General features: G+C 41.3%; 1 protein-coding gene across 1 annotated transcript in view; it reads left to right on the forward strand.

Moving 5' to 3' along the window:
• Nucleotides 1-4,728: 4,728 nt before the first annotated feature.
• Nucleotides 4,729-17,239, forward strand: part of CNTNAP4 (contactin associated protein family member 4) — a 255,571-nt gene continuing 243,060 nt past the window's right edge. Inside the window, exon 1 of the mRNA XM_077344522.1 lies at nt 4,729-5,177. Coding sequence (XP_077200637.1) covers nt 5,093-5,177 — 85 coding nt within the window. The 5' untranslated portion in view covers nt 4,729-5,092. The remainder of the gene's footprint in view (nt 5,178-17,239) is intronic.

The following is a 17,239-nucleotide window of genomic DNA, read 5'->3' on the forward strand; positions in this document are numbered from 1 at the left end:
AGCCATAGGGAAGGGTGGTATAAAAATATAAATAAATAAATAAATAAATAAATAAATAAATAAATAAATATCATGTACATATTAGCAAAGCAGTGAAGGAAGGCCTTTACAGCCACTAAACAGGAAACAATGCATAGTCTGCAACATTGTGGTTCAGTGGCAGCATAGGAACTGAGGCATAATCTGCAACACTGTGGTTCAGTGGCAGCATTCGTTATGTACCATGTCTTTTAAAGCACATTTTATTGTGATTCCAGCTTAATTTTAAGTTGTTCCATTCTCAGATACAAGGATAGATCTTGTTTAGGATAGATCTTGTTAATTGGTAATACTTTTCAAGAGAAAACTGGGAGAAAGAAGGTACTTTGGAGCATAAGGAATTCTTTTTCTAGAGAGGTCATGGAAAAAAGGCCACATTGATAACATTAAGTGGCAGGATGATGAATGTCAGTGAACTACAAAAAGGGCAGTAGGAAGGATTTTTAATAAGGAAAAAGAAGAAACAGGTTTAAACTTTGGCAGGATTGCAGAGGTGAAAGTTGATTCCTTCACAAATACACATTCAATGTAAAAAAACAAAGATGCTTTCAAAAGAGCTATGTGGTTTTAACACTGTAAGAAATTGATTTTGTCTTAACATAATTTTTGCATATTGGAAGGTTTGTGATGGCATGAGGCCAATAGAAGTCTGCAGTAGTCAAGGTGACCCCAGGACTATTTTGCTATATACAGGCAACATTCACTTCATGAATCACAACATTATTTGAAGGATGATCATAATGGTGAACTTAAAATGCCAGACACATCTCTGTGTTAGTATCTATCATTCAGTCTCTGTGGACACAATGAGTATGGCTGGTGTTGTACAGAAGGTATAATTTTGATGGCTCTAAAGAAGGGCAGATGCTTATATTGATTCATATTTTGGCCAGCAAGAAATCTGTGACCATTTATGCTTTCAAACATTCTGTTCGAGCCATACTATTTTACCAGACAATTATTTGCTATTGCTTAGCAATAGGTACTTCTCCAAATGTTTGTTACATTAACAAGGTAATAAGGTTTGTATTAAGAAAACCATTCAGTTCTCAGGGTGTAATTTTAAAGAAAGTTACTTCATAGATAATCTTTCTCAAAGATTTGATATTTGACTTATTATATATGGATTTTTTTTAGCTAGCTGACATATACAGGGCACTATATGTCATACCAAGGCTAAGAACTTACATTGCTCTTATTCAGATCAAGCACAAAGTTGTTCATCAGCTTAATTTAGCCAAGTAAACATGTTTTAAACTAGAAACATTTGATCCAAACAGATAATTATCCCCCACCCCGAAGGAAATTATTTCAGAGAGTTAAGTATTGTTTAAACATTTCAGAGAGTTAAGTAAAACACACACATATGTATTACACAGTAATATAGTCTATAAATTTATTTTCCATTTCAAGTTATATAATGGGCAGGAGACACTGTGGTTCCTTACCTCACTGCATTGCCTCCAACATTTCCACTTGCAAATTTCTACTAGCAAATGTCTCCAGCTGAGACTCTGGAAATATGCTGTAATTCAGTGTAAGCAATACTGAGCTATATGGACCAATGATTTAATTTGGTTTAAGACAGTTTGATGTTATCATTATCAATGAAATTTGCATTATCCCATTCATCAAGATCATTGTTTAGAACTAGTGAAGAACCACTTTTCCACAAGGTTAGATCAGGTTAGATCAGGTTCAGATCCCCAACTTGTTATGGAAGTTGTTGGCTGACCTTCGACTAGTCACACTCACCATAACCTACCTCAAAGGTTGTTGCCAGGGTACAATGGCAGAGAAGAGAACGATGTAAGCCCTTCTGGATTCTCACTAGGGAGAAAGGCAGGGTATTAATAAAATAAAAACCACCTGCATTAGAAATATAGTTATCATTGGGATTAATGAACAATAATCAAACTTCTGTTTCATGTCTGTTTAATAATTGAATGGCCTCCAATATGTAGTTAGTAGCTGGCAAGAAAAAAAAATGATGGAGGATCCCATCAAACAGTTATTTCTGGCGAACTAGGCAGATTTAATGTCAGTCCCTCAACCCAAACAGGTGATAAGTTTCTGTTGGTTTGGATTCAGGAATCACACATATGGCACCCAATTGCACACCCATCTTTCAGAGATGATGATAAATCTTGCAACCCTCCTGTTTCTGCTCAAAAACATTTCCACTTCATTTTGCTTTTTCCTTGTGTGAACTGAACTCATGAGTCTTTATTTTCTTGGCATTTTCTGCTTCCTTGCACCATTTTTTTTCCTGTCAAAAAGTTTTGCAATTTTCATGTTTTTGCATTAGCCGGCATAGAAAGTAAAGCTGGAATGAAAGCAGTGCAAAAATACAATAAAGGAAGCAAACTGGTAAATCCAGCAGTGAAACTTCATCCACAGTGACCATAGAACTTAATGTGTGAGGTCGCATGTCCATCCATAACCTGAACTGGTGGTGCTGCCACTACCGCTTTTCTGAGCTGAGAATGGTCACATGAATCAGATACAAATAACGTGTGTGTGCATTCTCATACATATGTGCATAACCTTCTCATGACATGTTATATCACATTCTCTGTGAAGTGAAACATATTTGCATGATTGCTATTCACTGTGGCTGATTCCGCACAACTGGAAAAGGCTCGGGCAGTGTCAGTATAGATTTGGGGCTAAGCCCAAGCTAATTGGAGAAGATCTGGCACTGAAATATGTCCCCTGTGGGGACAAAGCAAGCTGTGGAGCATGCAGCCCTGCAGCAGTGCACCAGCAGCAGCCCTGAGTGGTGCCACTGGTGTGGAATTGGCCTGTGTATGGAGTATTCCTATTCTTGGTGACACCTGACCACAAATATTATTCAGTGTTATACATTAAGTGTATTGAAAGCAACAATAACAGGGTGATATCATTAGCCAGTTGTTTATTTTTTCTATGTTAATGGTAATACCAGATTACATACACAAGAAGGTATAGGCAACAAATAATTTAATCAGCCATTTAATTGATTTGAAAGGGATTGTTGTAGAAATGGCAGGTTGAGGGCAAGCTGTGGTTAAACTCAATCTATTGCAATACATTGAGAGCCAGCTTGGTGTGGTTAAGAGGGGCAGCCTCTAATCTGGAGATCAGGATTTGATTCTCTGCTCCTCCACATGGAGTCAGTCACAGTTCTCAGACTAGTTTCAGCCTTACCTATTTCACAGGGTATCTGCTGTGGGGAAAGGAAGGGTAGTTTTTAGTCTCCTTTTGGTGGTAAAAAGTGGGGTACAAAAAAACCCCAGCTCTTCTACATGAGAGCTTGATGTTGGACCACTCTCCCAGTGGTTAGGAGGAAAATGTGATGACCCTTTACCTGCATGCTGTGAAAGCTTCAGCTGCTTGTTTCCAAACATCATGCTTCTTTTAGACCCATTATGCACGGGGGGAATAACGCACATTCAGGGTGGAATGGCGGCGACTAAAATCACCGATAACGCACGGTGCCGGCTGCAACCGGCCGTAGCTTCAGTGCATGCTGCTGAAAAAGCCACGTCAGCGAAACGCGGAAGAAAGTGCAGCTTCCAGGTGACCGGGGAGCAACCAGAAGCGGCGCTCGGATTGCCGCGTGCATAATCGGTTACTCTGGGTTTTGCCGCCGTTGCGCCCCGCCCTGTGCATAACCGGTGTGCTTCGTGTCTTCCCCCTCCGCGTTTTCCATGTGACCCGAAATCGCCGTTTCGGCGGCCATGCATAATGGGCCTTACAGGGACAGGACATTTCCCCCCAGGTCACTTGATAACCTTATTTTATTTAAAATGTTTCTTAATAAATTAGCACTTTTGTATGTGTCCAAATACTTAGATTGCCAGTTGTTGATGTTTAAAGATGATATTTTCTCATAGGTTGCTGAATTCTGTACAATATATATACCGTATTTGCCGGTGTATAAGACGACCCCCCAACATTTCCACTCAAAATATAGAGTTTGTTACATTACATTACAGTACTATGGGCCACTATGGGCAGCTATGTCTATCCCAACTGAAGTGCACCTGGCGTATAAGACGACCCCCCCACTTGGAGGCATATTTTTCAAGGGAAAAAAGTAGTCTTATACGCCAGCAAATACTGTATATAGAGAGAGGGAGAGACAGAGAGGCATTTCAGCAATTCAGTGGTCATTATTTTAGTTCAAAGTCACTCTAGTTTGTTCTCATTTATGCTTCTATGAACGTGGAAAATAAAACAGCAAGACTCCACTCATCAATTAGCATACTGGTGGGATTAAACTGGAATTCCATAAAGAAACGCTCTCTCCTGTGGCATCAGTGGCAAATAAATGCCAATTCTGTGTCTGTGTGCAAGTTTTACTACAACTGCAAATGTCAGTTTTGTTGCATAGTAGCAATCTCCAGCAAGCATGTTCTAGAATTATAATCTCGTCTGTATCCATAAATGCTGTAGAGCTGAAAGCTCCCTATAAATACAGAGTAAATGAAAAAGGAGGGTGGGAACTGAAAGCACATATAAATTGTTTCCACCACCACCCTTCCTCTATCTCTTGCTCTTTTTTCTTTCTCCCCTTCCTGCTGAATGACCATAAAGAATTGGGAACAGTCATAATCCAGCAGGGAGGCTGGACTGGCACACATGTGCAGGCTGTTCTCTTTATTGTCTGGCTTTCATCGTAGACTCACATTTCCTACCTGTCACCACAAGGGGTGTCCAGGACACATTATGAGCGTGAAGCTTCAGTAACCAAACTGTACAGGGTAGTCTAGCAGTTTAGCTTTGAGTGATTCTGTGAAATTAGAGGAGAGATTCTTGCAGCTGCTCTTCAGGGACTGCTGTTGTTAGGGGGGAGAAAGAGCAGATCTTGTGATGTGTGTGAGTGTGTGTCTATATGAGAAGATGCAGAGAGCATTTGACTGAGCTCTTTGGCCACTGGGAAGCACTGAAAGACAGGCAGAGAGCGAGAGTAAAGAGAGCAGAGCAGGCAGGAACAGGCTGAAGTGCAGAGCAGCTGTGCCTGTTTCCCAATACTCTAGCTCTTTTGGGTGCCTCAGTCAATGACAACATGGATTCTTTCTCTGAAATCTTCATCAGGCTGCTGTTTCTGGCTGCTTTTCATTACTGGAATATGTTGGTAGCAGGGAATAAATGTAAGTATTGCATGTGAATTTTCAACTTGGACCAGATTGTTCTGAAAACTTACGACATTGCTCTGGGATCTGGGCTCGAAATGGAGTTCTTGAAATAAATATGTACAGCTGAAACTGTAACAGCAAGTAAATGGGACTAAAATGTTTTTATAGCTTGAGGGGGGCTCATCTTTCCATGTTTAGTATTTTTAGAACATTGTAATCAGAGCTTTATCGACAAGGTTCAGGCTCCTCTGTAACTGAAAATTAACATTTCCTCAATTAGCTGCATGTTCTGCATTGTTTCCCTTTCCTTTTAAACATGCTTTTTTACACAGGATAGAGCACAGTATTTTGCAAGGAGTAAAAATCTTTCAAGGGGATTACTGGCATACTGCTATTCTTTGCTGCATCTGCTTGGCTTTCAGCAGTTTGTAATTTAACAGGCAGGTATCTGCCTGTATCTCATGAATGAAGAGTAACTCCACTGCACTGTGGAGCTCAAAGCACAGCAAATGTAATGAGGAGCAAACACAGGGAGCAACATTTTATGGGATGTTTATTGATTACTACAGTGTGTAATGTATGTTCATATGGGTCCAGGCAGGAGAATTCTATCAGCTTCAACAAAGTTTTTTTGTTTGTTTGTTTCTGGTCTGTTTGCATTTTGCCAGTGGTTTAAAATGCTGAGGAAAAGTCAAATGCATTTCTAAAGAGTCAGTTCCCTGAAAATCCAGTAACTGTTATTGATTGGGAGAAATAGTTTCCAAGGTTGAATCAGATCTTACTGCCTTCTCTGTGCATAGACTTATCAAAGATTACTGCATACTTTCTTTCTTTTTTACATGTTTGGGAATGGATATCACGGGAGCTCAATTTCCTCAGTGGTCTATGGCCCATAGACAGAAGTTTGCATTAACCTCTTCACTGATCTTCCAGTATGTTTAATTTTTTTCTTTAGGCTCCACTTATGCAGCATATGAAATATGAAACTACATATAAAACAATATCAGAAACAGCAACTCTAGTTGGGGGAAGTGAGTGCTGATGCAGGCAGGAATTCATTGATAAGATGACAGCCCCACTTGAGGAGAAAGCTCCTTGAGAACATCAAAGCAATAGACAAGGGAAGTAGAAGTCCTATAGTTCCTTATCCACTGCCTTTTGTATTAAAGGCTAAGAATCTAAATAGGTGGTTGCTCTGCAGGATGAAAATTATCTTTGGTTGTCATTCAGTTATGATATCTCATTTGACATTCAAGTCCTCTTGACCATGGGGGGGGGGGGATTCCCTCTAAACCATCCTTCTTCAATTTATACAAACTTGGTTGTTGTTGGTTTTTTAACATTTCCCTCATATTATTCTGTTTTGTGCACATCTGGAATTCAAAAGGCTATTATAATTAAAGGACATATTAAATAGCAACATTGGACTCAGAGATTCTAACAAAGCAGCAAAGCACTAGAGGTCACTCTTACAATTTAGGAAGCAGTACTCAGAGAAAGATATAGCAAGATTCTTCCCAAACACACACATAAGATGGGATGCAATAATAAATTGTGTGCCACTTCCTGATACTTTTCCAAGACAGCATAATTCTAAATTCCATAAAGCTCCCAGAAATATACTTTTTAATATACTTCTTAGATATAATATGCTCTAATGAACACAATCATCATTTTTCACATATGAAAGCAGAGGATTTTTTTTAAAACTGAATATTTGCTTGGCTTGCATTATAGAGGGAATGAATGTTGTCATTTGGGAAAGTATGTAGACTAAACTTGTGACTATATGCTTCTCTATGTATGAGAATTGATGTAGATGATAATATATTGGATGTACATATTGATCTCTATTAACTATCCACATAGCTTAGCTTGCAAAGACATGTTATATGCCACACTCTCTCTTTGTAAGGCATATTCATCCCACTCTACTAAAACATTTTCAAGATTTTATCCCAAATTAATGTTAGTGATATTTGTTTCTCTACTGCCAGATCTTGAGTTCCTAAACTACCTTTATAGATCCCATCATAATATAGCAGAACTTCTGTGGAAGTAATAGCTCCCTGTTCCACTAAGAGCTTTAGCATCAGTGCAGATTCGTCCTGCTAGTTATGCCAGGTCATAATGCCAAGGTAGCAGTTTACTGAGTCAATTCTCATTCACATATGCATCTGTTTGTTGTTCATATATCACTGATCTGATGCTTTCCACTATGAACACTGAGCCAGAGATAATCCATCATTGAATACTTTTTTAACAAGGTATCAGAAATTGGCAAGCCTTATCATGTGAAACTTAGATACCAGATTTTGAATGGTACTATTTACTTTGTTTCTGAAGATTAGTACTAGGTGGTTTGCCAAGCACAGTAATGGTTGTCCTTGGGAACACTTCCCTTTTTAAAGTGCAAGCAGTTCAGCTCAAAAAAGTTATCTCTTCTTGAGGAATTAAAATTCCATATGCAATTGTAGAAAATATTAATGTATACAGCCTTAAATGGGAAACTGTAAAAACTCACCCTGAAACATTAAAAGTTCTACTTGTGGACACAGCAGAGGGAGTTTGCAAAGAAAAGCTATTGCTATTTGAAGATGGCTTAATCAGTAGTGAAGGGGACATTCAGTATCCTAGCTTCTTGCATGAAGGTGTGCCATGAAACTTTGATATGGTTGAAACTGCCTTTGAAACCCTTTTGAAATCAAGCATTGCATGAAACATAATTCTCACATTTTTTTCAATCCATCTGTGACCAAATTTATTAAGAATGCTTTAATAGCCATAAGGTAAAAAGAACTAGTTTTGTAAAGCCTTCTGCAAAATGTCCTAGTTCTTTAGAAGAGTTATGTCTTCTATATATACTATAGAATTTATACCAACAAATCTAGAATAGAATCTTGTGTAATTCTGCCAAAGAGATGTCAGTTATTCCTTTGATTTCAGTGATGCAATTATGAGATCATCATTTCCACATACCAAAATAGCATGACATAAGAAAAGCCACTGTTTTTCAGGAAAGGAAAGGAATATTATGACACATTATCACCATCCCTTTCTCATTTAAATTTGAAAAGTTCATACTGTTTATTGACCATTATTTGTGCAGTAGGTTATGGGAGATAATATAATATTTTAGGGGGTATGAGATAGTAGCAGTTGTTAAACTGTTGCTGAACATGACATTCCATAAAGGAGCATAAAGCCAGGTATATCTGTGTTCCAAGGTGATAATAAACTAAATAATGTAGGAGACAACAAGAGGATATAAAGAAGACAGAATGAGAAAGTGAATGAAGATGAGGGATAATGCAGTGGTATAAACTTCAGCTATGTCATGGATGAGGAGGACTGGAGATGTCTGAGAAAGGAAGATGACAAAGAATTCTAAATACACAAATGATGTCGAAGGGGTATTTCTAGGTGGAGGAGAAGGCAAGATAGTGGATCGAAAGGAATCTAATATGCTAAGGGGGAATAGTCATGAATTGGTATATTTAGAAGTGGTAGAAGTTACATCGATTCTTGAAAACTGTCACTTGCAAAAGTAAAGGCTGTTTAGAGCTGTCCTTGTTTCACACAGACACAACTTGTATTCATGAGTACCGCTTTTGTAAACCCATAGTTGTTCTGCCCTATACACTAACTAGGAATGGGGTCATGCCATTGTGTTAATTACGCAGCCAACTTTATTAAATATCTTCAGTCTAAAGTTAGCAGAAGCCAAGTTAGCTGGATTCCATACTACATCTTCTGGCCAGAAGGGGAAATGAGTCACATAAGAAACAATTTAATATAATGCCAGATCAGGCAATTTGTCTATTTAGATCAGGGTTCTTGAAGCCCCCAGTCTATAAAGGTAAAGGTAAAGCTATCCCTGTGCAAGCACCGGGTCATGTCTGACCCTCGGGGTGACACCCTCCAGCGTTTTCATGGCAGACTCAATACGGGGTGGTTTGCCAGTGACTTCCCCAGTCATTACCCTTTAACCCCCAGCAAGCTGGGATCTCATTTTACCGACTTTGGAAGGATGGAAGGCTGAGTCAACCTTGAGCCGGCTGCTGGGATTGAACTCCCAGCCTCATGGGCAGACAGCTTCAGCCAGCATTTCTGCTGCCTTACCACTCTGCGCCACAAGAGGCTCCCCCCAGTCTATAATCTAGTTTATTTGTACCAGATGATATGCTTCGGAGGCAGAACTAGCCATCCCTAGCTAGCCAAATAGGCTAAGTATAAAAGAAATAAAGGATATTCTCCTTCCTGTAATGTTGCCTCTCTTCTTGCTTTATCAACTAAAGCGCCTAGTGCATAAGGGGAGCTACATGTTCCAAGAGGCACTAAGCACCTTGGTCAATGATGTAATCAATGAGAACCATTCAAAGAAGACAGGAAAGAGGCAGTGTCTGGAACTACCTGAACATCAGCCATCACTGCACTGTATTTAGCACTACAAGGTAGACCAGAAAGGCAAAAGGAACATTGAAGTCTATTCTTATTTAGAGACACTCAAAGGCTTCAGGAGCTGTTTAATTTATTTTTAATTATTTTTTAAAAATGTTTTTATTATTAGAATTGTTCACATCATATAAAAACATCCCATAAGATTTCTAACATCTCAGTATTCTTAACATACAATAAAATTTCCACAATAATCATACCCTTAAAATAATCTCCATAAAACATCAATAAAAATAGCAATAACAATAATTAAGAATTAGGATGGCGGTAATGATTTGATTCCCCGTTTCTATTCATAATAGGCATCAGAAGGGTTGTAGTACCATATAATCAGATAGAGAGAGATATCCTTCATCTAGGCCTGGCCTAATAACGGATCCAGGGACAATGGGGGGGGAGAGGCCCAATCATATACCGGGGTCTCCGCCCAGCTTCATTTTTGGGTTGAATTAAAAGAATTATCATGTCATAGAATCATAGAATCATAGAATCATAGAGTTGGAAGGGGCCATACAGGCCATCTAGTCCAACCCCCTGCTCAACGCAGGATTAGCCCTAAGCATCCTAAAGCATCCAAGAAAAGTGTGTATCCAACCTTTGCTTGAAGACTTCCAGTGAGGGGGCACTCACCACCTCCTTAGGCAGCCTATTCCACTGCTGAACGACTCTGACTGAGAAAAACTTTTTCCTGATATCTAGCCTATATCGTTGTACTTGAAGTTTAAACCCATTACTGCGTGTCCTTTCCTCTGCAGCCAGCAGAAACAGCATCCTGCCCTCCTCCAAGTGACAACCTTTCAAATACTTAAAGAGGGCTATCATGTCCCCTCTCAACCTCCTTTTCTCCAGGCTGAACATTCCCAAGTCCCTCAACCTATCTTCATAGGGCTTGGTCCCTTGGCCCCAGATCATCTTCGTCGCTCTCCTCTGTACCCTTTCAATTTTATCGATGTCCTTCTTGAAGTGAGGCCTCCAGAACTGCACACAGTACTCCAGGTGTGGTCTGACCAGTGCCATATACAATGGGACTATGACATCTTGTGATTTTGATGTGATGCCTCTGTTGATACAGCCCAAAATGGCATTTGCCTTTTTTACCGCTGCATCACACTGCCTGCTCATGTTTAGTTTACAATCCACAAGTACCCCAAGGTCTCGTTCACACACAGTGCTACCTAGAAGCGTATCCCCCATCCAGTAGGCATGCTTTTCATTTTTCTGACCCAGATGCAGAACTTTACACTTATCTTTATTAAATTGCATCTTGTTCTCATTTGCCCATTTTTCCATTGTGTTCAGATCTCGTTGAACTCTGTCTCTATCTTCCGGAGTATTTGCCAGTCCTCCCAATTTGGTGTCATCTGCAAACTTGATGAGTAGTCCCTCCACCCCCTCATCTAGATCATTAATAAATATGTTAAAAAGTACCGGGCCGAGCACCGAACCCTGAGGTACGCCGCTACTCACCTCTCTCCAGTCTGATGAAACACCATTGACAACAACTCTTTGAGTGCGGTTCTCTAACCAATTCCCTATCCACCTAACGATCTGAAAATCCAGATTGCAGTCCTTCAACTTATCCATCAGAACATCATGGGGAACCTTGTCAAAAGCTTTACTAAAATCCAAGTAAATGACATCAACCAAATTTCCCCGATCCAGCAAACCTGTTACTTGGTCAAAAAAGGAAACCAGGTTGGTCTGGCAGGACCTGTTGGAGACAAATCCATGCTGACTTCCTTGGATCACCAAATTGTCCTCCAGATGTTTGCAGATCGCTCCCTTTAATATCTGCTCCATTATCTTCCCCACAACAGAGGTCAGACTCACTGGTCTGTAGTTTCCCGGGTCACCCTTCCTCCCTTTTTTGAAGATCGGAATAACGTTTGCTCTTTTCCAGTCCTCCGGGACATCTCCAGTCCTTAAAGAGGTTCCGAAGATGATGGACAAGGGCTGTGCAAGTTCTCTGGAAAGTTCTTTGAGTACTCTCGGGTGCATTTCATCTGGACCAGGGGATTTGAACTCATCCAGTGCAGCTAAATGCCTCTCGACCACCTCTCTATCCATGTTAACCTGCCACCCAGACACTATCCTTTGGCTACAGCCATCTCTAGATGTGCCTAAACACTTAGACCTGTGGGAAAAAACAGATGTAAAATAGGCACTAAGCCTTTCTGCTTTCTCTGCATCTTTCGTTAGAGTTTGTCCATCCGCACCCAACAGCGGGCCTATTGCCTCCTTTACTTTACGTTTGCTCCTCACGTAACTGAAAAATCTTTTCTTGTTACAATGGGCTTCCCTGGCCAATCTTAGCTCACTCTCAGCTTTGGCCTTTCTGATGATTGATCTACAGTGCCTAGTAACCTGTAGGTACTCTTCTTTAGAGCTCTGTCCTTCCCTCCATTTCCTGAACATTTTCCTTTTCTTTCTTAGTTCCTCTTGAAGTTCTCTGTTCATCCAAATAGGCTTCTTAGAGCTCCTGCAGTGTTTTCGTATTTCTGGAATAGTCATTGATTGGGCATGCAATAGCTCTTGTTTGAGTAGCGCCCACCCTTCACATGCTCCCTTCCCTTCCAGCATTCTCGTCCATGGTATGACACTCATCATGTCTCTGAGTTTATTAAAGTTTGCCCTACGAAAATCCAACATCCGCGTCTGGCTACAAGCTTCCTTGGCTCCCCATCTCAAAAGGAATTCTATGAGGACATGGTCACTTCCCCCTAGGGTCCCCACCTCCTTCACCTCATCCACCAACTCTTGCCTGTTGGTCAGTATTAAGTCCAGTATGGCTGAACCTCTTGTGGGTTCATCTACCATTTGATAAATGAAATTGTCAGCCAGGCAGGTCAGAAAGTTGCATGACTGAGGACGCTTCGCAGAGTTTGTTTCCCAGCACACATCTGGGAAATTGAAGTCACCCATGATGACAAGATCCTGCCGTTTGGATATTTTCTCAAGCTGCTCACAAAGTGCAGCATCCACATCTTCTCGTTGGTCAGGCGGTCGGTAGCAGACACCAACCACCACACTGTTTGTTTTCCCCTCGCTTATTTTCACCCAGATGCTTTCCACTGTAGATATGCTCTCCTCCACTAGAATTTCCTGACAGGTAAGCCCTTTCCTCACATACAGTGCCACTCCTCCACCTCTTCGATCTATTCTGTTTTTTCTGAACAGTTCATATCCATCCACCATTACATTCCAGTCATGAGAATCATTCCACCAAGTTTCTGTGATGCCTACTAGATCATACCTTTCCATCAGCATGAGAAGTTCCAGCTCTTCCTTTTTATTGCCCATGCTTCGGGCGTTAGTATAAAGACATCTGAATCCTTTTACTTTTGGTTCCCTATGAGCTGGCCTTGCCGGTTGGGCTGCCTCCGATAGTTTTCCTTCCATACACTCCCTATGTTGATCGTCTCCTTCCCCTAGTGGCTTTAGTTTAAAGCTCTCCTGATGAATCTCCCCAGGTTCCTGCCAAACACATTCTTCCCCAGTTTTGATAAGTGCAGTCCATCAGGTGCTAGTAGGCCTTCCTCAAGAAAGCCTATCCCATGGTCCCAGAAACCAAATCTCTCCTGCCGGCACCAACTACGCAGCCAGTGATTCACCTCCATTATCTTCCTCTCCCGACGCATTCCTCTTCCCTTGACAGGCAAGATTGAAGAGAATACCACTTGTGCCCCCATTTGCTTGAGCTTCCTCCCCAGATCTTGATAGTCTTTTTTAATAGGAGCGATGGTATTCAGGGACATGTCATTCGTTCCCACATGGACCATCACAAATGGGTAGCGATCCGTAGATTTGAGGAGTTTGGGCAGCCTTTCTGAAACATCTTTAATTTTCACCCCTGGCAAGAAACACACCTCTCGGGTTAGGGGGTCGGGCCCAGCCACGTGGCGATCCATTCCTCTTAGCAGGGAGTCTCCAATTACCAGTACTCTCCTTTTTTTTTTTCTTCTCAATTCCATTTCCTTCTGTCCCTGTGGCCTCTTCCCTTTGTCTTAGAGTTTGTTTTGGGACCTCTTCCCTTGTTGACCCTTGCACCTCCTCTGCAAGGGCCTGAAATCTATTCTGGAGCACCAAAGGCCCTGAGAACTGTCTCGCCCTTCGCCGTTCAGTCTTTTTCCGAACCGCCTGCAGAGGCTCCCTATTGTGGTCAATCTCCTTGTCCTCTTCAGGACTGGTTGTATTCTCTTTATTCTCTTTATTCCATGTTGCAGAGCTCTGGACTACGAACTCCTCCCCTTTCTTACTTTGGGTCAGAGTAATAATTTTGTTTTCTAATCCCCTAATCTTTTCCTCCAAAAGTTTTACCAGCTTACACTTGGGGCAGCTGTAGTCCATCTTGTCTTCTGGGAGGAAGGCAATCATGTCACACTCACTGCAGATGATGGGATGAGTGTCCTGGAGGTCCATTGTAATGTCTAGGCAGTGCAAGTACTAGGGAAATATAATCTACTGATATAATCTACTGATTCTAATTGCTCGGCCAAGAACCCCAGGCTAAGAGCCACAGGCCAAGAGCCCTTTGTCTCTTGCCAAAGGCTCGCGCCTCTGGTGAGGAGTAGCCCTTTTTAATCCTCCCAACAATTACCCAGCAATCACCTCACCCAGGCAGAACAATAGCCTCACCTGGTCAGCAGCAACTCTCCCCAGTAGCTCTCTCCACGTGCTCTCAGTTGTCTGAGCTCTGCCTCTGGTGAGGAGCAGCCCTTTTTAAGACTCCCAACAATTACCCAGCAATCACCTCACCCAGGCAGAACAATAGCCTCACCTGGTCAGCAGCAACTCTCCCCAGTAGATCTCTCCACGTGCTCTCAGTTGTCTGAGCTCTGCCTCTGGTGAGGAGCAGCCCTTTTTAATCCTCCCAACAATTACCCAGCAATCACCTCACCCAGGCAGAACAATAGCCTCACCTGGTCAGCAGCAACTCTCCCCAGTAGCTCTCTCCACGTGCTCTCAGTTGTCTGAGCTCTCCAGGTTATGTCCAGGTTATGCAAGGTAATGTTACCACTTTACTCCACTCTGGTTAGACCTCACTTGGAGTACTGTGTTCAGTTTTGGGCATCATAACTGAAGAAATATGGAAAGAAACTGAAGCATGTTCAGAAGAGGGCTGCAAAGATGGGGAGGGGTTTGGAGACCAAGTCATATGAGGAAAGGATGAAGGACTTTGTTCTGTTTAGCCTGGAGAGAAGATGACTAAGAGGTGATCTGATAACCATCTTCAAATACTTGAAGGACTGTCATATAGAATATGGAGCAGAGTTGTTTTCTGTTCCCCCAGAGGGTCAGACCAGAACCATTGGGTTAAAATTAGTTCAAAAAAAGTTTTGGCTAAACATCTGGAAAAAGTTCCTGACAGGGCAGTTCCTCAGTGGAACAGGCTTCCTTGGTAGGTGGTGGCTTTTCCTTCTTTGGAAGATTTTAAGCAGAGGCCAGATAGTCATCTGAAAACACTGATTTTATGAACTTAGGCAGATTTTGAGTGGGTGGGCAGATAGTTGTGAGATCCTGCACTGTGCAGAAGGTTGGAATAGATGACCCTGGAGTCCCTTCCAGCTCTATGATATGATCTTCTTTTTTTTTATAATAATTTTATTGTTTATTATTATATAAAGCATTTACAGAGAAGTTGTAAAGAAAAAGCGACCAGTTGATATGGTTTGCCATCTCTTTTAACATAGATATTTAGTTCTCATCACATATTATTCCTAGTCTAGAAGTTTTTACCATTTTTCTTAGCCAAGTGATTGTTAATACATATGAGATCTGTTATAGGAATACATTCTGTTATTATCTTAAATGATATTAGGTCAGTCTCCTTCATAAATTGGCCCTGACCCAAGAATTACTACTGTTGTCTTGTTAATGCCTATAAAATATGGTTTGTCATCCTCTTTTGGCATACATATTAACATACATATTCAATTCCCATCGCATATTAATCCTGATCTAGGAGTTATTACCATCTTTCTTAACAAAGTAGTTGTTGATACATAGGAGAGTATAATCTATTATAAGGATATATTCTATTATTGTCTTAAATGATATAAAGTCAGTTCCCTTCATATATTGGACCTGTCCTAAAGGTTGCTACTGCTATTTTTCTCCCAGGAAGCCAGGAGAATACTCCATTGTTCAGCTCATCTTTCAGGTGGTCGCAGAAAATGAAATTGTGTTTTTTTCCATAGTAGAGTGTTTCTGATTGTCCTTCTGTCAGGGCCAGAGAAATCTCTTACTTGATTCTTGCTTGTAATCGCCTTTGAGGGGGCTCTGAATCCTTTGTCAATCTGGATCTCTTCCTCTGGTCGCACAGAAATATCTCCTGATAGCTTCCTAGTTGCTGTCGCTTTTGAATAGACTCTTTTTATTTTGCTGATCCAAGTCATTTCCTGCTCTGAATAGACTTCCAGGTTTTTGGTACTTTCCTTCTGTGAATCTGTTTTCCCAGGTTCTTTAAAGATACTTTGGGTTTTTACATCTCTGGCACTCTCTCCCTCCAGTTGATTAGCTTCCAGACATTGAAGTTTCACTTGATTTACTGTTAGCTGAGCTGCGTCATCAGCTGGTCTCTCCGGACCTTGGGCTCCATCCAAAAGCTCCCCCTTAGTCCCACGAATTTCCTTTTCCAGCTTATTGACTGCTTTCAGTATCTCTGAGTTTCCTTTGCATAACAAATGGAAAAGCTGTGCCTTAGTTAATTCTTCCATAGTTCTAGGCAGTCACAAACTGTAAACAGAAAGTCTCGTAAGGTCTCGCGGGAGCACGAGCGATCCCAAATTATCAGTTTGTCGATCTCCGTATCAAGTCAAATTCCCCCACTGAACGTTCACCCATAAATCTTCAAAGCACTCTCTTTGTTTGGTTAATGGGTATAATTAGCTGGGAGTCTCTCACTCAGGGAAAGAAGGAATTCGCTTGTGAATTGGTTGAGGGGGGGGGGGAGGGAAGAGCTTGTGGGAGAAGAGAGAGAAAAGCCAGAAAGCTTTCAATTCTTACTGTTGTAGGTTCCAGCTTCTGTCAGCTTCTGCTCCTGTCGATCTGGTAAATGATGGTCTGGGAAGAATGTGAGGTCGGCTGGTCGTTTCAAGCTTGTAAAGTTGTTTGCGACAAAGACGCCATCGTGACCTTGAGCACAAGCCGCTATTAATCCAGGGAGGTCTTGCTATCTCCCTACAGATCTGTAGGACCCTCAGGTCACCGTTCCCGGTTCCTGGGGTGACCGGTGAGCAGATTTGCGTATCTGTTCAGGTCAGCCAGGTGCAGAAGCCCCTGACCCTCGGCATGGCTTAAGAGCTGAACAGAAGTCCAGCTTTCTTTATGGCGCCATCTTCAGTTCTCTTTCTATGATATGATCTTCTATAGTCTCTATTTCTCCACTGCCACACAGCCATAATATTTCTGAATATGGTTGCTTTACATAAAGTTTGTTGGAAATTAATGAGGGTAATACATTTAGTTGCCTACAGATAAAGGTTCTTCTATATTTTGTAACAGTTAATTTTTTGTATAATTCAGTATCTTTTTGGAGGTGGAATGCCTATCACAACTGAGGAGCAGGTACATCTGGATCTCATAGCAATACTTAAATAATAGAGCTTCTCAGTGCATTA

The sequence above is a fragment of the Paroedura picta genome, chromosome 7 (assembly GCF_049243985.1).
Source record: "Paroedura picta isolate Pp20150507F chromosome 7, Ppicta_v3.0, whole genome shotgun sequence".
NCBI lineage: Eukaryota > Metazoa > Chordata > Lepidosauria > Squamata > Gekkonidae > Paroedura > Paroedura picta.